Source organism: Pogoniulus pusillus, chromosome 10 (genome assembly GCF_015220805.1).
Source record: "Pogoniulus pusillus isolate bPogPus1 chromosome 10, bPogPus1.pri, whole genome shotgun sequence".
NCBI classification, from domain to species: domain Eukaryota; kingdom Metazoa; phylum Chordata; class Aves; order Piciformes; family Lybiidae; genus Pogoniulus; species Pogoniulus pusillus.
Genome location: NC_087273.1, coordinates 20,390,028 through 20,413,064, shown reverse-complemented (window position 1 = coordinate 20,413,064; position 23,037 = coordinate 20,390,028). Strand labels below are relative to the sequence as shown.

General features: G+C 43.0%; 1 protein-coding gene across 1 annotated transcript in view; it reads right to left on the bottom strand.

The window, feature by feature from the left end:
• The window catches only part of LOC135178932 (uncharacterized), a 69,378-nt gene that overhangs the window by 21,367 nt on the left and 24,974 nt on the right, over nucleotides 1–23,037 (bottom strand). Inside the window, exon 3 of the mRNA XM_064150355.1 lies at nucleotides 5,714–6,163. Within this exon, the coding sequence (XP_064006425.1) occupies nucleotides 5,714–6,163 (450 nt within the window). The remainder of the gene's footprint in view (nucleotides 1–5,713; nucleotides 6,164–23,037) is intronic.

Genomic DNA, 23,037 nt, shown 5'->3' with positions numbered 1-23,037 from the left:
CAGAAAAAATTAATAAATTCTGAATAAATTAGACCATTCCTTTATAAAGTAAGCTGGTAGATGTGCCTCAGGCCAGGAGAGCAAGGTAATTATTTGATACTTGAGGACTCTACCTATGTGGCTATTTTGGCTCTGATTCTGCAAGCTCTTTATTTCACATTTAATCTAAAGCAGATGGTCTCTGCTGTTGAAGTCACTGCTTTCTAACCTAAAGTTTTCCACTGAACTGTGCTAGTAGTAGGTGAAATGATTGACACGAAACTAGAAAAGTAATCAATTGAATCATGCAAATGCAAAAGTTGTTTCTGGTCATGTTATAATCATAGAATGGTTTGGGTTGAGAGGCATCATTAAAGGTCATCCGGTCAAACCTCCTGCAGTGAGCAGGGACATCTGCAGCTAGATCTAGTTTCTCAGAGTCCCAGACAACCTGATCCAGAATGTATCATCTATCACCTCTCTGGGCAACCTTTTCCAGTATTTCACCATCCTCAACCTAAAATTATCTTTCCTTTATATTCAAGCTAAATCTACTCTTTCAGTTTACAACTGTTACTCCTTGTCTTATTGCTATAAGCCCTACTAAAATGCCTAAAAAATGTCACATTGAAGAGACTTACAAAATAGCCATCATAGGATGATTATGAAGTGATACTATCAGGTAGGATGTGCAGTGGCTGCAGCACACCTGTTTGTGAATGATAATGGCAGAGAGCAAAGAACAGAGCAATTTAAGTGTTGAGCTGATCCAGTTGGTTCAAAGACAACACTGAAATAGATCTAGGACTTACTCTACACCTCTTCAAAGGCAATGGTGATATTTTCCTGACACTGCAAGTTGCTTTTCTGATTGCTATACTTGACTTCAGAAATGAAGGCATGACTCTGAACTACCTAAAGGTTAATTAAGAGAAAGAATATCAAATAGAGGCCATATCCTTCTTCATGTAGAAGCCTACTGAAAGTCATTTGAATTTCAAGTCTGTGAAACTGAGCAGTGAAAATGACACAAAAAGAGAGATGATTTTTTTTTGTGGTCTTAAATCTTTACCTTCATTAAGGACTCTTGGCACTCTCAGGGCTCATGGATAGCGGGCACTTCATGACTTTTGGGCACCACAATCATCTGCAAAAGAACTCATAACAACATATCTACTTTCTTTCTGCCAATGTCAGATTCTTTTGTGGCACACATTGTATTTCACCATTCTTCTGCATAACCCAATATGTATGACCAGGTCCTTCAGCAGAAACCACCCCTCGGACAGGCGTAGCCTCCCCTGAAGGGGAGAATACCCAAACAGACTTGCCCAACAAATTCTTTTCACGAATGACAGGAACCCTGTCACCTTCTACCTTTTGTAAGACCTCTGAATGAGCTGGGCCAGCTCAGTTGGTGGAACTTCTACTATTCACTACCCAAGTGGCTTGGGCTAGATGTTTCTCCCAGTTCTTTAAGATTCCTCCCCCCATTGCCTTTAAAGTTGTTTTTAGCAAGCCATTGTAGCATTCAATTTTGCCTGAGGCAGGTGCATAGTTGGGGATGTGATAAATCCACTCAATGCTGTGCTCTTTGGCCCAAGTTTTTATGAGATTATTTTTAAAGTGGGTGCCATTATCCGATTCAATTCTCTCTGGAGCGCCATGTCGCCACAGGATTTGTCTTTCCAAGCCCAAAATGGTGTTACGTGCAGTAGCATGGGAAATTGGATAGGTTTCCAGCCATCCAATGCTTGATTCTATCATGGTCAGCACATGTTGCTTTCCAGTCCAAGAATGAGGTAGAGTGATGTAATCAGTCTGCCACGCTTCACCATATTTGTACTTTGCCCATCGCTCACCATATCACAAGGGTGTCAGGTGCTTAGCTTGTTTAATAGCAGCACAAATATCACAGTCATGTATAACTTGTGTTATAGCGTCCATGGATATGTTGATTTCTCTGTCCTGTGCCCATTGGTAGGTAGCATCTCTGCCTTGATATCCTGAGGAATCATGGGCCCATCGGGCTAAGAACAGTTCACCTCGGTGTTCCCAATCTAAATCCAAATCACAATTCACATCGGTTTGAAACACCTTGTCAGCCAAATCTGCCTGATGGTTGTGCTGATGTTCCTCAGTAGCTTTACTTTTGGGCATGTGAGCATCTATGTGTCATACTCTTACAGGAATTTGCTCTAGATGGGTAGCAATATCCTGCCATAAGTCAGCAGCCCAAATTGGCTTTCCTTTCTGTTGCCAATTATTTCTCTTCCAGTCCTTTAGCCAACCCCATAAGGCATTAGCCACCATCCACGAATCAGTATAGAGGTAAAGCATGGGCCAATTCTCATGCTCAGCCACATCAAGAGCAAATTGGATAGCTTTTACCTCTGCAAATGGGCTCAACTCACCTTCTCCAGCTTTTGCTTCAGCCACTGCTTATATAGGGCTCCAAACTGCAGCTCTCCACTTTTGCTTGTTTCCAACAAGGCGACAGGAACCATTGGTAAATAGAGCATAGTTCCTTTCTTCTTTAGACAAATCACTGTAAGGAGGAGCTTCCTCAGCCCGACTTATTCGCTCCTCTGGAGGATTTATACAGTTTGTGCCTTCTGGACAGTTGGTGATCATCTCCACTATGCCAGGTCATTCAGAATTCCCCATGCATGCTCGCTGTGTTACGAGAGCCATCCACTTAGACCAGGTAACATCGGTTGCGTGATGTGGCGATGACCCCTTTCCCTTAAACATCCAGTTCAAAACTGGTAATCTGGGAGCCAAAAGAAGCTGAGAATCTGTTCCTATTACTTCTGAAGCAGCTTTTACACCTTCATAAGCAGCAAGGATCTCTTTCTCCGTTAGAGTATAGTTTGCTTCTGACCCTCTATATCCTCTACTCCAGAAATCAAGTGGTCAACCGCGTGTTTCTCCTGGGGCTCTCTGCCATAGGCACCAGGTTGGACCATTATCACTCACAGCTGTATACAGAATGTTCTTAATGTCTGGACCAGTTCGAACAGGCCCCAAACCCATTGCATGAACTACTTCCTGCTTTATCTGATCAAAGGCTGCTTGTTGTTCAGGTCCCCACTGAAAGTTGTTCCTCCTTCAAGTTACATCATATAAAGGTTTTACAATTTGGCTGTGTCCAGGGATGTGCAGCCTCCAAAATCCAACTGTTCCCAAGAAAGACCTTGTGTCCTTCTTATTTGTGGGATTTGCCATGAGAGAAACTTTATCACATCTATTGGAATGTGACAGCGACCATCTTGTCAATGAATTCCCAGGAACTAAATCTCTCTAGCAGGTCCTTTCACCTTGTCTTGCTTTATGGTAAAACCTGCCTTCAGCAGAATGTCAATTATTTTGTTACCTTTCTCAAAAACTTCTTGTGCTGTGTTCCCCCAGACAATGATGTCATCAATGAACTGCAGATGCTCCAGAGCTCCACCTTTCTCCAGTGCATCATGGATCACTGCATGACAGATCGTTGAGCTGTGCTTCCACCCCTGGGGCAAATGGTTAAATGCATACTGAATCCCCCTCCAAGTGAAAGCAAATTGAGGCTTTCATTCCTCTGCTATTGGAATAGAAAAGAAAGCATTAGCAACATCCATGGTTGCATACCATTTGGCCTCCTTGGATTCCAGCTCATACTGGAGTTCTAACTTGTCTGGCACAGCAGAACTTGTGGGTGGAGTCACTTCATTTAGGCCGCAGAAATCAACTGTCAGTCGCCATTCTTCATTTGCCTTTCGCACAGGCCATATGGGACTATTGAAAGGTGAATGGGTTTTTTTAATTACATCCTGGCACTCCAGACAATGAATCAGATCATGTATGGGCACCAAAGAGTCACAGTTTGTTCTATATTGCCTGTGGTGTACAATTTGAGTGGCAACTGGCAACTTCACATCCTCTACATTATGCTGCCCAACAACTGCAGACTCATCTGAGAGCTCAGGCCTAGCAGACAACTTCAATTTATCTCCAATAACTTCTGCAGTTGTTATTCCGAAGGTCCACTTAAAACCCTTGGGATCCTTAAAGCGCCCTTCTCTTAGAAAGTCAATTCCCAAGATGCAAGGTACATTTGGACCCATTACAATGGCATGCCTTCACCAATCACTCCCAGTCAAACTCATCTCTGCCTCTAACCTTGTCAATTCTTGAGAGCCTCCTGTAATTCCAGAAATAGTAATAGACTCCATTCCTTTACAGTTTGAAGGCATCAATGTGCATTGTGCACCCGTGTCCACTTGAGCCCTGTATTTCTGAATTTTCAAGGTACCAGGCCATCTAACATATACATTCCAGTATATCCTATTATCTTCCTGGTCCCTGGCCTCTGCCTGGTAAGAGGCAGGCCCCCCCTAATGTTGGCCATTACAAGTGCAGTTGGCACAATGTTTAATAGTACTAGTTGAATCATTGCCAGTACTATCTGAATCATGTGGGGAAACTGAGGCAACTACTCTTTTAGTTTTCTCACTCTGTAACTCTCTCACTCTTTTTAGGAGAAGTGAGGTGGGTTTTTGTCATGAAACGCAGTTTAGGGGAAATTTATGGGGAAAACACGCAAGGCTGACTTGTAAAGATCAAGTGATTTGTTGTAAAATACAGAGATCCCCTTCCCCAAAACTAAACTACCCACGTAAATTCTTTTGATCCAAGGCCGCAGGTAACATTGCAGAAAATGGCGAATAAAGAGAGTCTGTGGTTTAAAGAGTTCTTTGACTCTTGGAAAGTTGGTCTTTAAGTAAAAGTTCATTGGTTACTCACTGTTCAAAGCAGTTTCAGCAGAATTTCAAAGTTCAGGGCGTTGTCCAAACCTTTCCACAGGATCAGGCCCAGGAAAGCCCTGGCTTCAGAGGATAGGGCATCCGCTGGTCTCGTGGCAAACAGGTTCAGCAGGGTGAGAGACTGTAGGAGCTGGAGCAGCATGAGCGAGAGCGGGCATGCAGGAGAGCAGGCTAGCGAGCAAGCAGGCTCCCAATCAAGGCAGACACATCATTTTATAATGTTTAAGAGAGGTGTGTTTAACTAGCTCAGGCAACGTTACGTTATTTTTACATATTGGTACAAAGTTATAATCAACTTGTACAATTGGACAATTCTTACCATAAACAACCTGTAAGACCACCCAGAGATCGGCCCCCTGGCAGGTGTTGAGCGCACATGGGAACCAAGGTCCCCCCAAACCAAAACAGAGCCTATGTTTACCTTTTGCCCTTCCTTAGGGAGGAATCTTCTCATGGGCTAGAAATATTGTTTTGGTTTCACGATTGCTTTTGGCCTTCAATGTGAGACACTGTAACATTCACAGCAAAGGCCCTACGAAAGAGCTTTGCTGCTTTGCAACCCTCCATGACAGTTTTCCATCCCATTTATCCATGTTTTCACCAAACCGGTCACGTAAGATTACCCAAAGAGACCCACGTGACTGTTGTCTATTTTTTAGTGAGTTAGGTTGAATTTGTCTTCCAGGGGGACGCCTATCTCTGATGGCTGAGACATGTACCCACTCTGATGGTGAAGAAGAAAGGTCACTGTCCTTTGCCAGCTGGGATATGGAAGTTTTAAATTCCTCCTTGAGTTGTTTCATGCTATCTTTAACCTCTTCAGTCATTGTATTTATGGCTGACACGATAGCATTAACCGTAAGGCTATCTTACATTTGCCTCAGCAGCCTCTCTACTGACAGAGACTCTTGTGTCAGCAACCCTCCTACAGATCAAAACATTCAAGCTGCATTTTCCACAAACCAGTTCCTCGACTTTATCTGTCCAAGGGACTTTGCCATAGCCCACACGGTCTGCAGCCAGATCTGGCACCACCGCAGCAGCCCTTTGTGACTGCACTTCTGCAGGGGTTCCATTGCCTCTGCCTTTACTTTCCTCTGTTCTATTCGGTACAAATGGGAACCAGATTATTTCCTGCCTCCGTGCTTCAGGGTCAGTGGGATACGGGCCATGTCCAACAATTTTTCCTCCTTTCAAAGGTTCCGAGGCAGGACATTTCGCTGCTCTGCGAGCAGTCTGTCTGCCTGGTGTTGTGGCCTTCCCTCCCCCACTTCGGTCGCAGACTGTTTCTTTAACCCCTAACTCCCTGCTCTTGCCTCTGGAAAAGGTAAAAACCTCACTTACAGCCTGTTTGTTCCTGCATCTTTCTCGTCTCCAAACTACAACCACACCAACAATAGCAACCAAAAACATCAAGTTCACACATATTAGGCAGGCTACGGGGTAACTCAGCTCTTTCAAATAACTTCTAGTCTCTGACACCAATGTAACATACGGCACACACTCAGTGACATTCCTAAACCCTAAAACATTCCTACCAACATCTCCAGCCTTTGTTAGCACAGCTTTTACTGAGTCCCAGACCATCTTAACGAAGAATGAACACACCTGGTAGTGCACCATAGCTGTAAAACACTGCTGAACTCATAAAGTCAGAATTGAGGCAATAATAGGCCAGAATATATCAAACAACTTCATTTTTCCCTGATGTTCTTATTCTGATTATCAATCAAATGGAAAAAACAAAACAAAACAAAACAAAACAAAACAAAAAAACCCAAGATCATGCCCACATTTGGAAAAGCACCAAAATTAATGTCCTGGGTTAGGGCAGATCCCTCCCCTGGGGAGAAATAAACTCACCGCAATACAGATTTTCTTTGAAAGTCAGGGAAAGATGAAATTGTATTTCTTATAGTACAAGAATGTAAAGAGAGATAATAACTAGAGAAGGGTGAAAATAAAAAAAACCCAATACAATAACCTTAAGGAGAGGGGGGAGGGGTCAAGCGTCGGCGAAGCAGCAGAAGCAGCAGCAGCCAAAACAGCAATTGGGGAAGACAGGCAGGCATAGCTCAAGCAGCAGAAGCCAGCAGAATAAAGGGGAGAACAAGCTGTACTTCTAGACATTAAGCTCTTGATGCTCCAATGAAATTATATTAATTTATCCATTGTTGCCATTATATGGCCTATCCCTGGAGTGTTCATCTTTCCCCTATGTCTGAGCTAGAAAATCAGCTCAAACAGCCACACCAGTGAAGTTCTAACAGCTGACTATAATCTAAGACCAAAAGAATTCCTTATTGAACCCAAACATTTATAGGAGGTAGTTCCATAAAATAAGGACACTGGCTGTGTTTCTAAATGTTGTGTGTGCTTTCATATGAGTAGTATTTATGCTTCACTAGTTTAAAAGTTTCTTTCTGCAAATCTCAAGAACACAAAATTCATTGTTCCTTTATGTACTAAGGTGCTAATGATTTGGCACTTCTGGGGTTAGTATCTGGTATCTAAAGTATTTAATTCTTTTTCATAGTTAATGCATTTCAAGCAATCTCTGTAATCTATTTTATAGCGGAAGCAATAGAGATTACTTTCTTAACCTACAAATCCTAATGATGTTAGAGACCTTTGAAATGGTGTTTGTGCCTGTTACACTTTTTCAGCAAGTCTCCCAGTCAGGAAATGTTACCTAACCATCAACTCCTGATGCTTGTATGAAAGCACTGGAAAGATTTGTGTTCCAACAGCTACACAACGGAAATAAGAAGCAACCAAGTAAAGATCATAAATAAGCTGCATTGCTATTTAATTAATCTTCCCATGTACAGTGATCAGGGAATTCTGCATGTGATGGTATCAGGCAAAGTTAGATCATCCTTGGATGATCATCCATAGAGAGGGACCTGGAAATGCTGGTGAATGTGCTAGTTTGAAGCTAGCTAGAATGTTTTGGTGAGAAGAACTAGATTACAGGCTGTGAAAGAGAAACAATGGTGATGTCTACTTCGCTCACAGGCTTGCTCAGAGGTATAAGAGCAAGAATTCAAACATATATAAGGGAGTCTCTCTCTGTCCAGGCTGCAGGCTGCATTTCTCTCTCTAACCTTAACCTGCTGTCACTCTGATTAATCCACCTGCTTCCTAACCCCCCCTGGCTGACCCTCCATTCTTCCTTGGGCACAAGGCAACATCTGGGGTAAAGTAGAGACGAGTGGAGAAGGTGGAAGGGCAGCTGGGAGCCCTTCCTGGGGACTCAGGTTTCTGGGAGGAGTGTTGTGTTTCTGTATTACCTTTTACCTTGTATATGTCGGTATATAACTGTATATACTGTAAATATCTGCTTGTATATATATTGCTAAGCTGTAAATATAACGCTTCATTCAATTTCCAGAGCTGACTGAGTCTAGTCTGGGTGATTTCCAAAGTGGGGGGTGGGTAACACCCAAACCATCACATAATTTATTTTGGCACTCCAACGTGGGGCAAGAATTAAATTTGATTGATTGTTAACTAACTGTGGGACTCAGAATGAAGCTAATGAAGCTATTTTACTTAGTGGGGGCTGTTATGTGGCCAGTTTTCTGGTTTTACATCCACAGCTGGGTGAAAGTTAAAGTTGGTTAACTTTTGTTCAATCTAATCTGGAGAAAAAATAAGGCAATGTTTTTTGATTATGCAGACTACTTTCTTGGATATGTCGGATTTAACATTACAGGTCTTTTTACCAGCAACAATTCAGGAAATGACACTTCTACTGCTTTATCAACAACTTTAATGAGAGTAATTTTGCCTAAAACCCAGGTACCTAACCCTTGCTCTGAATTTTATTCATGTGAGTATTTCTATTGTGTGTAATCATAGGTCTTATAATTTTGGATTTTATAATAATTGTGACATTATGTAAGAAAAATTCACATGTGATGCCTTTAAGAAGCCTAAAGAAGAGACCAATATCCCAGTTAAGCAGAAGTCTGAGTCTAAACAACCCTAGTTCAGAGGGAGAGCAAGGGAGGACTACCACTGCGCCTCCTCCCCTAGATTCTGGGAAAGCCACCAAAGTCCTGGGTAATAACAATAGCATGGCAGGCAGCCAAAAAACAGAGATAACTGCTCAGGACCAAGATGTTCCTTTAGCTAAGTTAACTCCTCAGGCAGCAGAAACCCCTAACCTTAAGCCAGATTCAAACTCACAGGCTTCAGGTCAGACCCCCCAATAATCAAACCCAATAGAGGGGTCATCAAAGTCCATCTCAGCTCAAATTATCTTGGACACAGAAAAAGCCCAGGCAAAGATAAAACATTTGACAAGAAGTGACTCTAAAGAGGACTTAGGAGAGGGGATCTCTGGTGTACAGGAGAAGGAAGAGGACACATATGGTCTTCGAGATTTGGCAAACATACTCAGGTCTCAGTACTCTGACAGAGGAGTGTTGTGAGATTGGCTGCCAAGAAAGAGGATGGTTCTAAGGAGTTTAAGAGTGCTCTTAGGAAAGTTCTGTTTCTAGGCCAGGGACAACCATGACAACTAGAAGAAGAGGAGAAGGATGACATCCAGGATTCCAATGATCCCCTCAAAGAGGTCAGGGAAGTTAGAAAGGAATACTCAAGGGAATCAGGAGAGCCAATCCTAAGCTGGCTGGTGAGATGCCGTACTGTTGGTGCCAATGCCCTACAGTCTGCTAAACAGCTAGGGCCACTCACAAAGGAAAGTGGAGTGGACAAAGATCTAGGAGGTCCTCTTGGTAAGGTTAGCTTGTGGACATGCCTTCTGTTGGCTGTGGCTATGAGATATCCTTCCCAAGATGATCTGCCGTGGGCTGCCAAGAAGTGGAACACCATTGATCAGGAAATTAAGCTTCTGAAGGAGTTTGCTGTGAAGGAAGTGCTTGATGGAGATCATGGCACATATGAGCCTGATGACATTCCTCTTGTAACAGGTCTCATGAGGAAGCTGATTAAGCTTGCTCCTTCATCCTATGCTAACATCTTGGCTAGCAAGTTTTTATCAAGGAGTAATAATGGAAGTTCTTTCACTGTTGGTCAATTCACTGACCAGCTGAGGCAGATAGAGGACAGCTTGTCACATTCTGCCATAGTCTCTGCTATAAAAACTTTGACTACAGAGATAAAGGGGATGAAAGATGGCATTGAGGATGGCATTAAGAATACCATGAAAGTACTGAAGGGGGATCTTAAAACCTCAATTTCAAATCTGGTAAAGGATGCCATTCCTGCATCATCTGAATGGGTGCATGTTTCTGCCATCAGGGACAGACGTCCGCCTCCTGCAAGGCAATTCCAGCCCAGGAGGAGACAAATTCCACCTAGACATCAGCAATCATGTGGATAATTCTGCGTGACCAATACGGTGAGAACATGAATAAGTGGGATGATCAGCCTATTTCAGTTCTTTTGAGGAGAGTCAGGGAACTGCAGAGTGGCAGAAACAGAAGTATTGTTGCCAATAGTAGCAGTCACTTCTTCAGCTCCCCAGAGCAACTACAATTATTCCAACAATTGCAATTTCTCTCACAACACCACCAATCACTGTGTATACCCCAAATGCCACGTTCGGCATTAGGGGTGCCCTGCCTCCAGCCAGGAGGAGGAAAGGGATAGTGGAGAGAACCGAATCTATTGGAATGTATGCATTAGGTGGCCTGGCAGTTCAAAAGTTGCGAAATACAGGGCTTTAGTTGACACAGCTGCTCAGTGTACTTTATTGCCTTCCAACTGCAAGGGGACATAGTCTATCACTATTTTTGGAATCACTGCAGGATCTCAAGAGTTAACCAAGTTGCAGGCTGAGATCAGTTCAACTGGTAAAGTGTGGAAGAAATGTAAAATTGTAACTGGCCCTCGTGTGCCTTTCATTCTGGGAATTCACTTTTTGAGACAAGGTTGTTTCAAAGATCCTAAGGGTCACAAATGGGCTTTTGGAATAGCATCTGTAGAGACTGAGGATTGTAAATTGAAATTGTCCATTAGACCTGAACTTTCAGATGAATCTGCAGTTGTGGGACATCATGACATAGAGGATCTGGAAGTGCCAATTGCTACTCAAACTGTGCATCACAGGCAGTACAGAGCTATCTGTGACTCTTTGTTGCCTACTCATCAGCTGATTCATCAACTGGAGAGTCAGTCTGTCATCGAGAAATCTCATGCATCCACTGGAGAGTCAGGCTCATTCACCTTTCAACAGTTTGATTTCCCTTGTGCACAAGCCTAACAAAGACTGGCTACTGAAAGTAGATTTTCGTGCCCTCAACGAGGTGACTCCACCCATGAGCGCAGCTGTGCCAGACATGCTGGAACTCCAGTACAAGCTGGAATCGAAGGAGGCTAAATGGTGTGCTACCATAGACATTGCTAATGGTTTCCTCTCTATTCCCATAGCAAAGAAGTACAGGCCTCAGTTTGCATTCACCTGGAGAGGAATCCAGTACCATGCCATTAAAAGAGACAAGGTCAAAGGACCTGCCAGAAAATTTCAGTTTCTGGGAGTGCGGTGGCAGGATGGTTGTCGCCACATTCCACAGGATGTGATCAACAAATTCTCCACCATGGCAATTCCCACAAATAAGAAGGACATTCTATCTTTCTTGGGTACAGTGGGATTTTGGAGACTACACATTCCTGGATTCAGTCAAATTGTCAAACCGATGCATGATGTGACTCACGAGAGAAACAATTTCGGGTGGGGACCTGAACAACAAGCAGCCTTTGATCAGATCAGGTGAGAGGTAGTCCATGTAGAGGGCTTGGGACCTGTGTGATGTGGTGCAGACATTAAAAACATTCTGTACACAACTGCCAGTGACAATAGTGACTTGGAGTCTTGGGCAGAGAGCTCCAAATGAGACACGTGGTCGTCCACTTGATTTCTGGGGTGGTAGCTACAGAGGTTCAGAAGCAAATTACACCCCAACAGAGAAATAGATACTAGCAGCTTATGAAGGAGTGAAAGCAGCTTCTGAAGTGGTTGGAACTGAGTCACAATTGCTTTTTGCTCCTAGATTGCCAGTTATAAACTTTGTTCACAGATGGTTCCTGTTGTCGTCTTGGGAATAAGCAAAGATGGAAGTTAGCAGTCTGGAGTCCTACCAGGAAAGTTACTGAAGTGACAAATGGAGAAGTAGAATCTAGTCAGTTCGCTGAGGCAAAAGCTGTCCAGCTTGCTCTTGATGTTGCTGAACATGAAAATTGGCCTATCCTTTACCTCTACACCCACTCATGCATGGTATCCAATGCTCTATGGAGTTGGCTAAAGGAGTGGACAAAGAATGGTTGGCAGAGGAAAGGAAAGCCTATTTGGTGTGCTGATCTCTGACAGGACATTGATGCATAACTGGAGAGAATTCCAGCGAAGATGCAGCATGTAGACGCACACATGCCTAAGAGGAACACCAACACAACCAGCAGGTAGATCAAGCTGCTAAAATTACTCAAGCTGATACAAGCTCTGATCTTGACCTTGATTGGAAACACCGAGGTGAACTTTTCCTAGCTCAGTGGGCCCATGATTCATCTAGACATCAAGGCAGAGATGCAACCTATCGGTGGGCATATGATAGGTCAATTGACTTATCCATGGACGCTATCACTCAAGTCATCCATGACTGTGACATTTGTGCTGCTGTTAAGCAGGCCAAGCAAATTAAGTCCTTATGGTACAGTAAGAGGTGGTCAAAGCACAAGTATGGTGAAGCCTGGCAGATTGACTACATCACTTTACCTCAATCCCATTCTGAAGAACAGTATGTGCTAGCGATGGTAGAGGTCAGCACCGGATGGCTCGAAATTTAGCCAGTTCCACATGCTACTGCACGTAACACCATTCTTGGCTTGGAAAAACAAATTATGTGGAGACATGGAACTCCAGAGAGAATCAAATCGGACAATGACACTCATTTCAAGAACAATCTTGTGAAAAACTGGGCCAAAGAGCACAGTATTGAGTGGATCTACCACATACCCTACTATGCACCAGCTTCAGGGAAGATTGAACACTACAACGGTTTTCTGAAAACCACCCTAAAAGCCATGGGGGGTGGAACTCTGAAAAACTGGGAAAGCATCTATCAGAAGCTACCTGGTTGGTGAATAGTAAGGGTTCAGTAAACAGAGCAGGACCTGCACAATCAGACTTAGTCCAAACAGTAGACGGTGATAAAGTTCCTGTTGTATGTGAAAAGAATCTGTTAGGAAAAACTGTTTGGGTATTTTCTCCTTCAGGCAAAGGGAAACCTGTCCAAGGGGTGGTTTCTGCTGAAGGTCCTGGTCATACAATACTGTATAATGCAAGAAAATGTTGAAATCCAGTGTATTCCACAGAGAAATCTAACTCTATCTGAGAGAGTTTAAATTCAGAGTGTGTAATACAAGCTCTTAGGAGTTTTCTGTTCTAGGTATCATCGGCATCCAATGATGAAAGAATCTATGAGAGAATCAAGAGCATGTGAGCATGAAGCCAACATCACCTGGCAGTCCCTGTCATTGTCTCATCTGTGAGGAGACAAACTGTTTGCTGTTTTCTGAGCTTTTGAATCACCTACATCTGAGATAGCCACAATGAAGTGTGAACTGAACTTGTAATATTCATTAATGTAAATATTGTTTTAGATTAGATAGTTCTCAGTAATACTTTCAGTGAAATAGACAGAGGTGGATTGTGCTAGTTTGAAGCTAGCTAGATCATTTTGGTGAGAAGAACTATATTACAGGCTGTGAAAGGGAAACAATGGTGATGTCTACTTCACTCATAGGAAGGTAGAAGGGTGGTTGGGAGCCCCTCCTGGGGACTCAGGTTTCTGGGAGGCGTGTTGTGTTTCTGTATTACCTTTTACCTTGTATATTTCTGTATATAATTGTATATACTGTAAATATCTGCTTGTATATATATTGCTAAGCTGTATCATAGAATCATAGAATCATAGACTCAACCAGGTTGGAAGAGACCTCCAAGATCATCCAGTCCAACCTATCCCCCAACCCTAGCCAGTCAACTAGTCCATGACACCAAATGCCTCATCCAGTCTTTTCTTGAAGACCTCAAGGGACGGCGACTCCACCACCTCCCTGGGCAGCCCATTCCAATGGCAAATCACTCTCTTTGGGGAGAACTTCCTCCTAACATCCAGTCTATACCTACCCCAGCACAACTTGAGACTGTGTCCCTTGTTCTATTGTTGGTTGCCTGGGAGAAGAGGTCAACCCCCACCTGGCTACAATGTCCCTTCAGGTAGTTGTACACAGCAATGAGGTCACCCCTGAACCTCCTCTTCTCCAGGCTAAACAACCCCAGCTCCCTCAGCCTCTCCTCACAGGGTTTGTGTTCCAGGCCCTTCACCAGCTTTGTTGCCCTTCTCTGGACATGTTCCAGCATCTCAATATCTCTCCTGAATTGAGGAGCCCAGAACTGGACCAGTGCTGAGTACAGGAGAAGAATAACTGCCCTTGTCCTACTGACCACACTGTTCCTGATCCAGGCCAGGATGCCATTGGCTCTCTTAGCCACCTGGGCACACTGCTGGCTCATCTTCAGCCTACTATCTACCAGTACCCCCAGGTCCCTTTCCTGTTGGCTGCTTTCCAGCTACTCTGTCCCCAGCGTATAGTGCTGCTTGGGGTTGTTATGGCCAAAGTGCAGAACCCTGCACTTGGCCTTGTTAAATCTCATCCCATTGGCCTCTGCCCACCTATCCAGCCTGTCCAGGTCCCTCTGCAGGGCTCTCCTACCTTCCAACAGATCAACACCTACTCCTAGCTTGGTGTCATCTGCAAACTTACTGATGATGGACTCAATCCCCTCATCCAGATCATCAATAAAGATATTGAACAGGACTGGGCCCAGCACTGATCCTTGGGGAACACCACTAGTGACTGGCTGCCAACTGGATGTGTCACCATTCACCACCACTCTCTGAGCTCTGCGATCCAGCCAGTTCTTGACCCATTTCAGAGTGAATCTGTCCAAACCATGAGCTGCCAACTTGGCTAGGAGCTTCTTGTGGCAGACAGTGTCAAAGGCTTTGCTGAAGTCCAGGGAGACTACATCCACAGCCTTCCCCACATTCACCAGGCAGGTAACCTGACCATAAAAGGAGATCAGGTTGGTGAGACAGGACCTACCCTTCCTAAATCCATAAGATGCATTAAGTATTTTATTTTATTCTACTTAGGTTCTCAGCCTGTATATCTCAGCCCCCTCGACTCTGCCCTGCTGAGAACTCATCTTGAGTACTGCATTCAGTTTCGGGCTCCCCAGATTAAAAGGACAGGGATCTGCAGGAGAGAGTCCAAGGGAGGGCTCCAAGTATGATTAGGGGACTGGAGCACTTCCTGATGAGGAGAGGTTGAGGGACCTGGGGCTTTTTAGTCAGGGTATGACTGAAAGGAGATTTAAGAAATGTTTATAAATATCTGAGGGCTGGGGGTCAGGAGAGGGGGTACAGGCTCTGCTCACTTGCTCCCTTTGATAGGACAAGGAGCAATGGATGTAAGTTGCAGCACAGGAGGTTCCACCCCAACACAAGGGGGAACTTCTTTACTGTAAGGGTCACAGAGCACTGGAAAAGGCTACCCAGAGAGGTTGTGGAGTCTCCTTCTCTGGAGACTTCCAAGGCCTGTCTGGACACATTCCTGTGTGCCTTGAGCTAGATTTCATGGTCCTGCTCTGGCAGGGAAGTTGGACTCGATGGTCTCTGTGGGTCCCTTCCAACCCCTGACGTCCTGTGATTCTTCAAAATCCTGTGCCGAGAACCTATGACCCAGTTCCTAATTTCTCTGTAGTCTGAATGTAGTAGAAGAGACAAGCCAATATAACCTTTAAGGTTTTCAAAGTACCAGGATGATTTAGGTAATCAGCTGTTAAAGCTGGTGGAAGCACACTACCTTAACTGAGGTACCCTCCCATGAAACTTAAGCTACAACATTTGTCTTGTTTTAAGAACCTTCTGAAAATAGTCCTTGGCAAGGTGGAGAAGCTGTGGTAGTGAACTCAGGTGAGGCACTCTGATGCACTAGGCATATAGAGATCTGCAATGGAAGAGAAAATAATGAACGCCATATCTTTACACCAAAATGATAGCACACACCTGAGCAAGCTGATGATTTGTTCTTAAAATGCTTTATTTCCACTGAAGCAAGATAAATGGTCAGAAGCATTCAGCTAGATTTCCAGTGAAATGTTCAAGGGCATATGATGTGTGTGACACTGGCTGTTTTGTGCTTTGATAGTATTTTTGTCCAGCATTACTGGAAAAACTAAACTGAATTGAATAGACATTTGAACTCTGAGAACAAAGTGTGGTGTGTTTTTCTGCAGAGCTGGCAGAAAAGGCATCTGGGTACCAGTCTCAGCTCCATGAGGGTCACAGAATCTCAGAATATCAAAGTCTGGAAGGGACCTTGAAAGATCATCCAGTCCAACCCTCCTTGCCAGAGCAGGATTTCCTGGACTGGATGTATAGAGTTAACACTCCAGGGGGGTGTAACCCTGAACCTGACCCTAGAGGTCTTGGCCCCTCCCCAGGGGTGGGCCACAGTCCAGGTGATGGTTAGCCCACTCCCCCCACTTCCTGTGTTATAAAAGAGAGGGGCTTCCTGCTCCTTGCCCTCTTTTCTTCGCTCCCTCTCCACACACACACACACACACACACTGCATACCAGCACACCATGTGGCAGCCATGAGGCAGGGACACCATCACATTGCTCGGGTTGTATCCATCCTTTTTTTTTTTTTTTTTGTATTTTGCTGTTTTCCCTTCCCTATCCTTTGTAAACTTCCCTGCCTCCAATACCTTTTTCTAAGTTATTGTTAACTTTTCCTTTTTAACTTCCAAATCGAGTGAGATTGATTTATTTGGTTGTGCTTATCTCTCTCTATATATATATCTAATTCCCTATCTCTGGGAAAGGAGGGGGAAGAGGGGAGGGCACTCTATAAATTCTATAAATTGTCATTGGGTCTATTAAATTTATTAGAGTCTCTGGGAACTTGCAAGTGAACCCAATACACTAGATCACACAGGAAATCCCCATAGGAAGAGGAGCTGCATCACAGGAGCACTCTTGGAAACTCAAAGCTATGGCCATGTTTTTAAACAGAAAAATGTGAATTAGAGTAGTGGATGGGGCCAGAACAGCAGTTCCACTGCCCAATAGAGCACATGCATGATGAGCATTCAGGGCAAATTAACATGTTTAATGCCGGAGGTTTTGCTGGACTGATACTCTTTGTAACCGTAATCCAAGCCAACATTAATGTGTATACTGAAAAGACAAGGAGATTTCCCAGGAGTGATCCTGTGCTATCATTATTAGCCAATCCTCTAATATTTTATGATCTTTTTCTGCTAAAGAGCAGAGTGATGAATTAAATATCTTGAGAATCAATGTATCTGTTTCATAGGTACTTATTTTGAGCCCATGATTAAGTAAGCTTTGGTAATATGGTAGTTGGTGTGTGAGTTTTCCTGAAACAGACTTACTCCTATGTTAGGGAATGTTATTGGTAGCAAAGGCATTAGGATCACAGGATATCAGAGGTTGAAGGGACCTCCATAGAGTGAGTCCAACCCCTCCGCCAGAGCAGGACCATAGAATCTAGGACTTCCATGTGAGTTCTGAGCTAAGTTCTGAATATCTCTGAATGCTGAGGCATACATTTCTAAACTACATCATTTCAGAAGAACTGTATGGAGAATATATTCTTTCATTTTAATTTTTTTAAAATACAAAGTACTTGAGGAGTTTACCCCTGAGTATTCAAAATAGTCATTAATCAAAAAAGCAATTTGTTGAGCATTTGAAAATCATTACCAGTTTAAAAGACTTAGATTCTATTTTAAGGATTTCAGCAGGAAAAAAACTTCAGCTATCACTAAAGAATGTGCAATCTACACATTAATTTAAACACTGTATCTCCAACAACCATAAACTCATAGAATAGGATCATAGAATCAACCAGGTTGGAAGAGACCTCCAAGATCATCCAGTCCAACCTAGCACCCAGCTCTGTCCAATCAACTAGACTATGGCACTAAGTGCCTCATCCAGTCTTTTTTTGAACACTTCCAGGGATGACAGCTCCACCACCTCCTTGGGCAGCCTATTCCAATGGCAAATTTGCAGCCCTTTTGTAACCTATCTTATGATACAGTTTTTCATAGCAGAGAAAAAGAATTTTTGGTAAAATAATTTTATTTGATGTATTGGTCCTGGTATGTTTTAAGCCAGTGCACAGAGTTCCTCATAGGACAAGTGGGTGTGAAGTATCTTGCCATGTAGATGATGCGGTAGGCCTGTTAGGCCCAAGAGACTTATACATGTCCTGCCTTGCCCAGGCATGTTTTTCTGCTCCACCAGAGAGGCAAGTGCAGGAAAAGGACACAAAAGAACCTGTAGCCACTGAGTCCGGCCTGCTCAGGGTCCTGTAGTAAACAAGGTATACACACTTAGCTTGTACCTGCCCAGTACAAGGCCTGTGCTTTTGCCATATTTCAGTAAAGGCAGGCTTGTGGCATTGCCTAGTATGGTAATGTTTGGCTAACTGCCATTCTGATTGGCTATTCTTGTGTCCAAAGGGCAATTCATCTCAGCCCACATTGATAAAAGGAGATATGCAGGTGACCAATGTGCTTTTGCTCCCCTGTGCTCAGCCATGCTCTGCCACTGCCTGCTGCAATTGCCTGCTGCCTTATTGTTTGCTGGTAAACTCCACTGACACGAGTTGCTGGGGACAGACCCTGGATGCCTGCATTCAATCAGCCTGTGTGGTCAGCATGAAATCGTGATGAAACTACATTGCACAACATCCTGCATCTACATCTAAAAGTCCTGCATAGAAGTCCTGGACATACATCGTCCAGAGAAGACAGGAGACAAGGTCAGAGATTGTCTACTTTCTTTCCCCAGAAGCCTGGGAAAAATAAAGTCTCAATGGCCGACAAGACAGAGTCCCCTGAAAGTGTTTGGACACTGTCTGGACTGTGGCTAAGCCTTGCAAGTCAGGTAATAATAATTTGTGAGTAAATGCTTCAATGCCTCTTTGTAATCCTCTACTGCCTTCTGCCATAGAGCAGAAAGAGCTTGAGCCCAGCTACTGGGCAAGTGGCATATTGACCACAAGCAGCATTTGACCATGGGAACCTTCTCTTCCAGTTCAATTAATGTTTAAATATTTTTCTGGTTATTACTAAATCTAGATATTATTCATAGAATGTTTCCATGACTGTGTAAGAACCTAAATATTATTAAAATTAGTGATTGGGAGTGGCAAGAGTTCTGAATATAAAAATTAATTTAAAAAATTAATTTTGGAAATACCATCTCACATAAATTAATTTCCCCTCCGCAAGGGTGGAAGTCCAATGGCAGGCTCAAGCTGAGTTTGTGGATACTTGCATGGAGATTCTGTGGAGAAAAAAAATGTGGCACTGATGGTACAAAAAAAAAAAAATAGTCATATTCAGAATGTTATTGCTTATTTATGTGATGATAAGACTACGAGTTTGGTTCATTGTAACTCTGGACATGAGCAGGTAGTGCACGCTTACAGCCCAGAAGGTAAATCATATCCTGGACTGCATCAAAAGAAGTGTGGCCAGCAGAGCCAGAGAGGTGATTCTGCCACTTTACTATGCTCTGGTGAGATCTCATCTGGAGTACTGTATCCAGCTTTGGAGACCTTATTATAGGAAGGACATGGACCTGATGGAGTGGGTCCAGAGGAGAACTGCCAGGGTCATCCAGTTCATGCAGAGATTGGAACGACACTGTAACACCAATGTGATGCATAAGTCAAATCTTTATTGCAGCTAAAGGCTGTGTTAATACAACGTGTATTAGCCAAGAGCTAATACAACATACATAATTCTGATAGGTTACATATCAAAATATGGGCTGTTCACAAGCCCTAGGAGCAAATCTGACTGACTAGCCCCGATTTGTCCTCTCACACAGCTAACATTGCAGCTTCTCTGCCAACTTCTTCAAGGTTATTTCCCTCACTGCTGCACCCCTTATTGCTGTGTCCTAATGTTACCCCTCTTGCTCTCCTATTTCAAAATCACTCAGTGCTGCCCAAACCCCAGTATCTCCCCCCTTTTTTTTAATGTTGCTGAAACCGCACTATTGATCATGTCTTGCACACATTGTGCTATACATGTTAAAAACACAATGATCATCAAGAAAACAAGTGCATACACAATCATTTTAACTAGGCTTCTAAGCCATCCCCATTCTCCAAAGATCTTGTCAAGCCAATCACATCTATCTTCTTCTTTGAGCCTTGATACACCATCTTTCAAGCGCTTGATACTGGCGTGTATTGATTCTGAGTGATCAGATAGAACACATATCCTCAAAATCTTCACGCCCATGGCCTCATGCTAGAAGCAGAAAATCTACAGTGGCTTTGTTTTGCAAAGTCACATGTCGAATGCTATCAACGTCTGATAGTAAATCTGATAGAGCTTTGCTAGTAGCATTAGTTTGTTTAGCAAGCCAACAACCAAGCTTATCTAACAGTCCTAAAGCTTTTCCAGCTGCTACCCCTGGTGCTAAGAAAGCAGTGGTGAATTGTTGTCCAAAAGACAAAAAACCCAGACAATCATCACAGTCATGGGAGAATGCATGTGCGTTATGTTTTCATTGGGCTCTATGTGGTAATTGAGGCTGTAGATTGTGGATGTGTTTGAGGTTCACAGAGAGAGACACCCTAAACTATAGGCTCTATCCCCACAGATAAAAATTACTCCTGGTGGCAGTCACAGAGGAACATTAGTAGATGTTGAGATGTTACCAGTAATACAGTTGCGTCACGCGGTCTCATTTTTGTAAATAGGGTGAGCAGGAGAAATATCCCAAGCTCTAGACTGATTTTTCCCTTCTATACCTGAATTTGACACAATAATCCATCCTTATAGACCCTAAAAGCTCAAGTTCTTGTGACTCTAAATTGGCTGGTGGCAAATAGAGAGCCCAGCTGTCCCACGCATCAACAAGCCCTTTTCCATTAGCAATGAACTTCTGAGTCTTCAGGACAGGAGAGCTGTCTACTGACAGCCCCACGAGGAAAGTAGAGAAAGGATTTCTTGGGTCGGTGGTAGCTAGGTATGTTGTGTCTTGTCTGGTCAGATTTGCCAATGTGTCCCAGACATTTTGTTTAGGGAAAAAAAGAAAGAAAAGATGTGAGTCTTCATTCATTCCCTTCTCATAACCACAGTTAGTCAACACTGCTAGGATGGAAACAAATTTTAAAAGCCCTGATGCTCTCCCGCTTTCCATCGTGCTCACCTAGTTGCCCAATATTTTTCTCAGACTTCCACTGTTCTGGATTCACCCTGTAATTCTCAGGAATCTTGATGTTTTCACTGCATTCCCTTGCTATGATCTGTGTCCATTGTCTATTGTGCTTAAGAGCTGCTGTTTTTTTAATATGATACAAAAAATATGGCTTATATTTTACTTCTGTGTTTTCTATTAGGCCTAACGCATTCATCCAGTGCTAGTGCACTACAAATAATCTTAAAGCATTAGGATTATTTCTGCTCCTGGAAGTTCTGATAAAGGTTTTCCCACAAATTCCTCAAAATACTGTTCTAATCCCCAATTCTCTATGCTGTCTTGACAAATTGGGCACTGCTAGAGCAGATCCTGCTCAAATCTATTTACATTTCTCCACCCCTTGTAATTACAGTGCCCACAGTGTAATAATATCCATGTCTGACAAGTGGACCGGTGGGTGTCACAGCACTGCTCGTTCAGACTCCATCTAGACCTAAGCATAGAACACACACCTACACATTAGCATAATCAAGGCAAGAACAACCCAGTCTTTTACATACACCACGCCTTGCTTTTCTCATTAATGAGATGTCCACTTATCTATCCTTCTTTCCAGATAAGGTATTTGCAGCTATGGGAACCAAGGTCGAGGTTTGCTTGTTAATATTCCTTCTCACATTGCATTCCCACAATTCCTCTTTTTGTTTTAAGATGAAGGCAGCATTTCTCACCCATTGCAGGGCCCTTGCAAAAGATAACAGACACAACGCCTTAAACATTGCTAAGAGAAACAGCTGTTCCTCATCTTTGCCAATGAATGGGTCTGGCCCTAGTAACAGAGGTCAACTGGTAGCTCTATTTTGCAGTCGCCTATTCATTAAACAGATTTGCTGAAAGCTTGTGAAATACCTAAATTTGTTAAGCACGATCAAAGCCTATGCACACAACCGTATCATAGTATACATTTCAATTTCTTGCCACAGTATCTGCACAGCCATCTGAGCAAGACTTCTCCTCACTACCAAAGGCAGACTGGACATAACAAGCTGGTATCCATCAAAGACCTGTTGAACATACATAAACAAATGTAAAAAATAGATACAAAGTTACAAACACATTAATTCCTTGGGCTAACAAATCTATTGGCCTTCTCTAGGGTAAATTTCTCTGTGTGAATGTAACTAGAGAATTTTCAAATTTTCTTTCTCTCACTTTTTCTCTCTCCCCTCTCCTCCCCTCCGCCCCTTTTTTTTTTATGTTTGCTTGTTTAATTCCATGGTGTTAAATTAGCATAGGCACATGTTAATCACTGCTTGTAAAATGAATGTATATTGTGTGCTGTGTAGGCAGGTCAATTGTCTGTTCTAACATCTGAGCACACAACTGCACAAGTACGATGGCACCTTTCAGTAGTTGCAGTGGCCTATGACAAGCCACCTTTTGAAGTGTGACCTCATTTTATATATATGCTACAGAAAATCAGTGCCTAACCTGGAGTGAAAACTGAATCTTTGCCATATTTGCCAGTGTATCACAAGAAGAACTGTTACCTCTCTCTTCTTCCTTTTTCTTTTTTTTTTTTTCCCACATGATCCTTATCCTAAAAAAAGCCCTAAAAAGGATATTCTATAATATTCCTATTATAAACTCTTAGCCTTAACTATACTATCTATCAACTAAAAGAAAAGTGAAACCATTGATTTATTAATGAGGAAAATCAAAGAAATCTAAGAAGATATTACATTCGTGGAGCTCCTTGAAAATACCATAGTATCCAGAAAACGACCTTAAATCAATCATCTTAAGAGAGAATCACTAACTTATAAACTCACAAAATAACCTCTTAACATAACGTTCCATTATATTAACCATTAATCATGTTCAGCTACCACTTACTTAACACACTCCATTTTAATTTTTATCATGATTACCCTGCTAAAATGACTCCAAACTTATT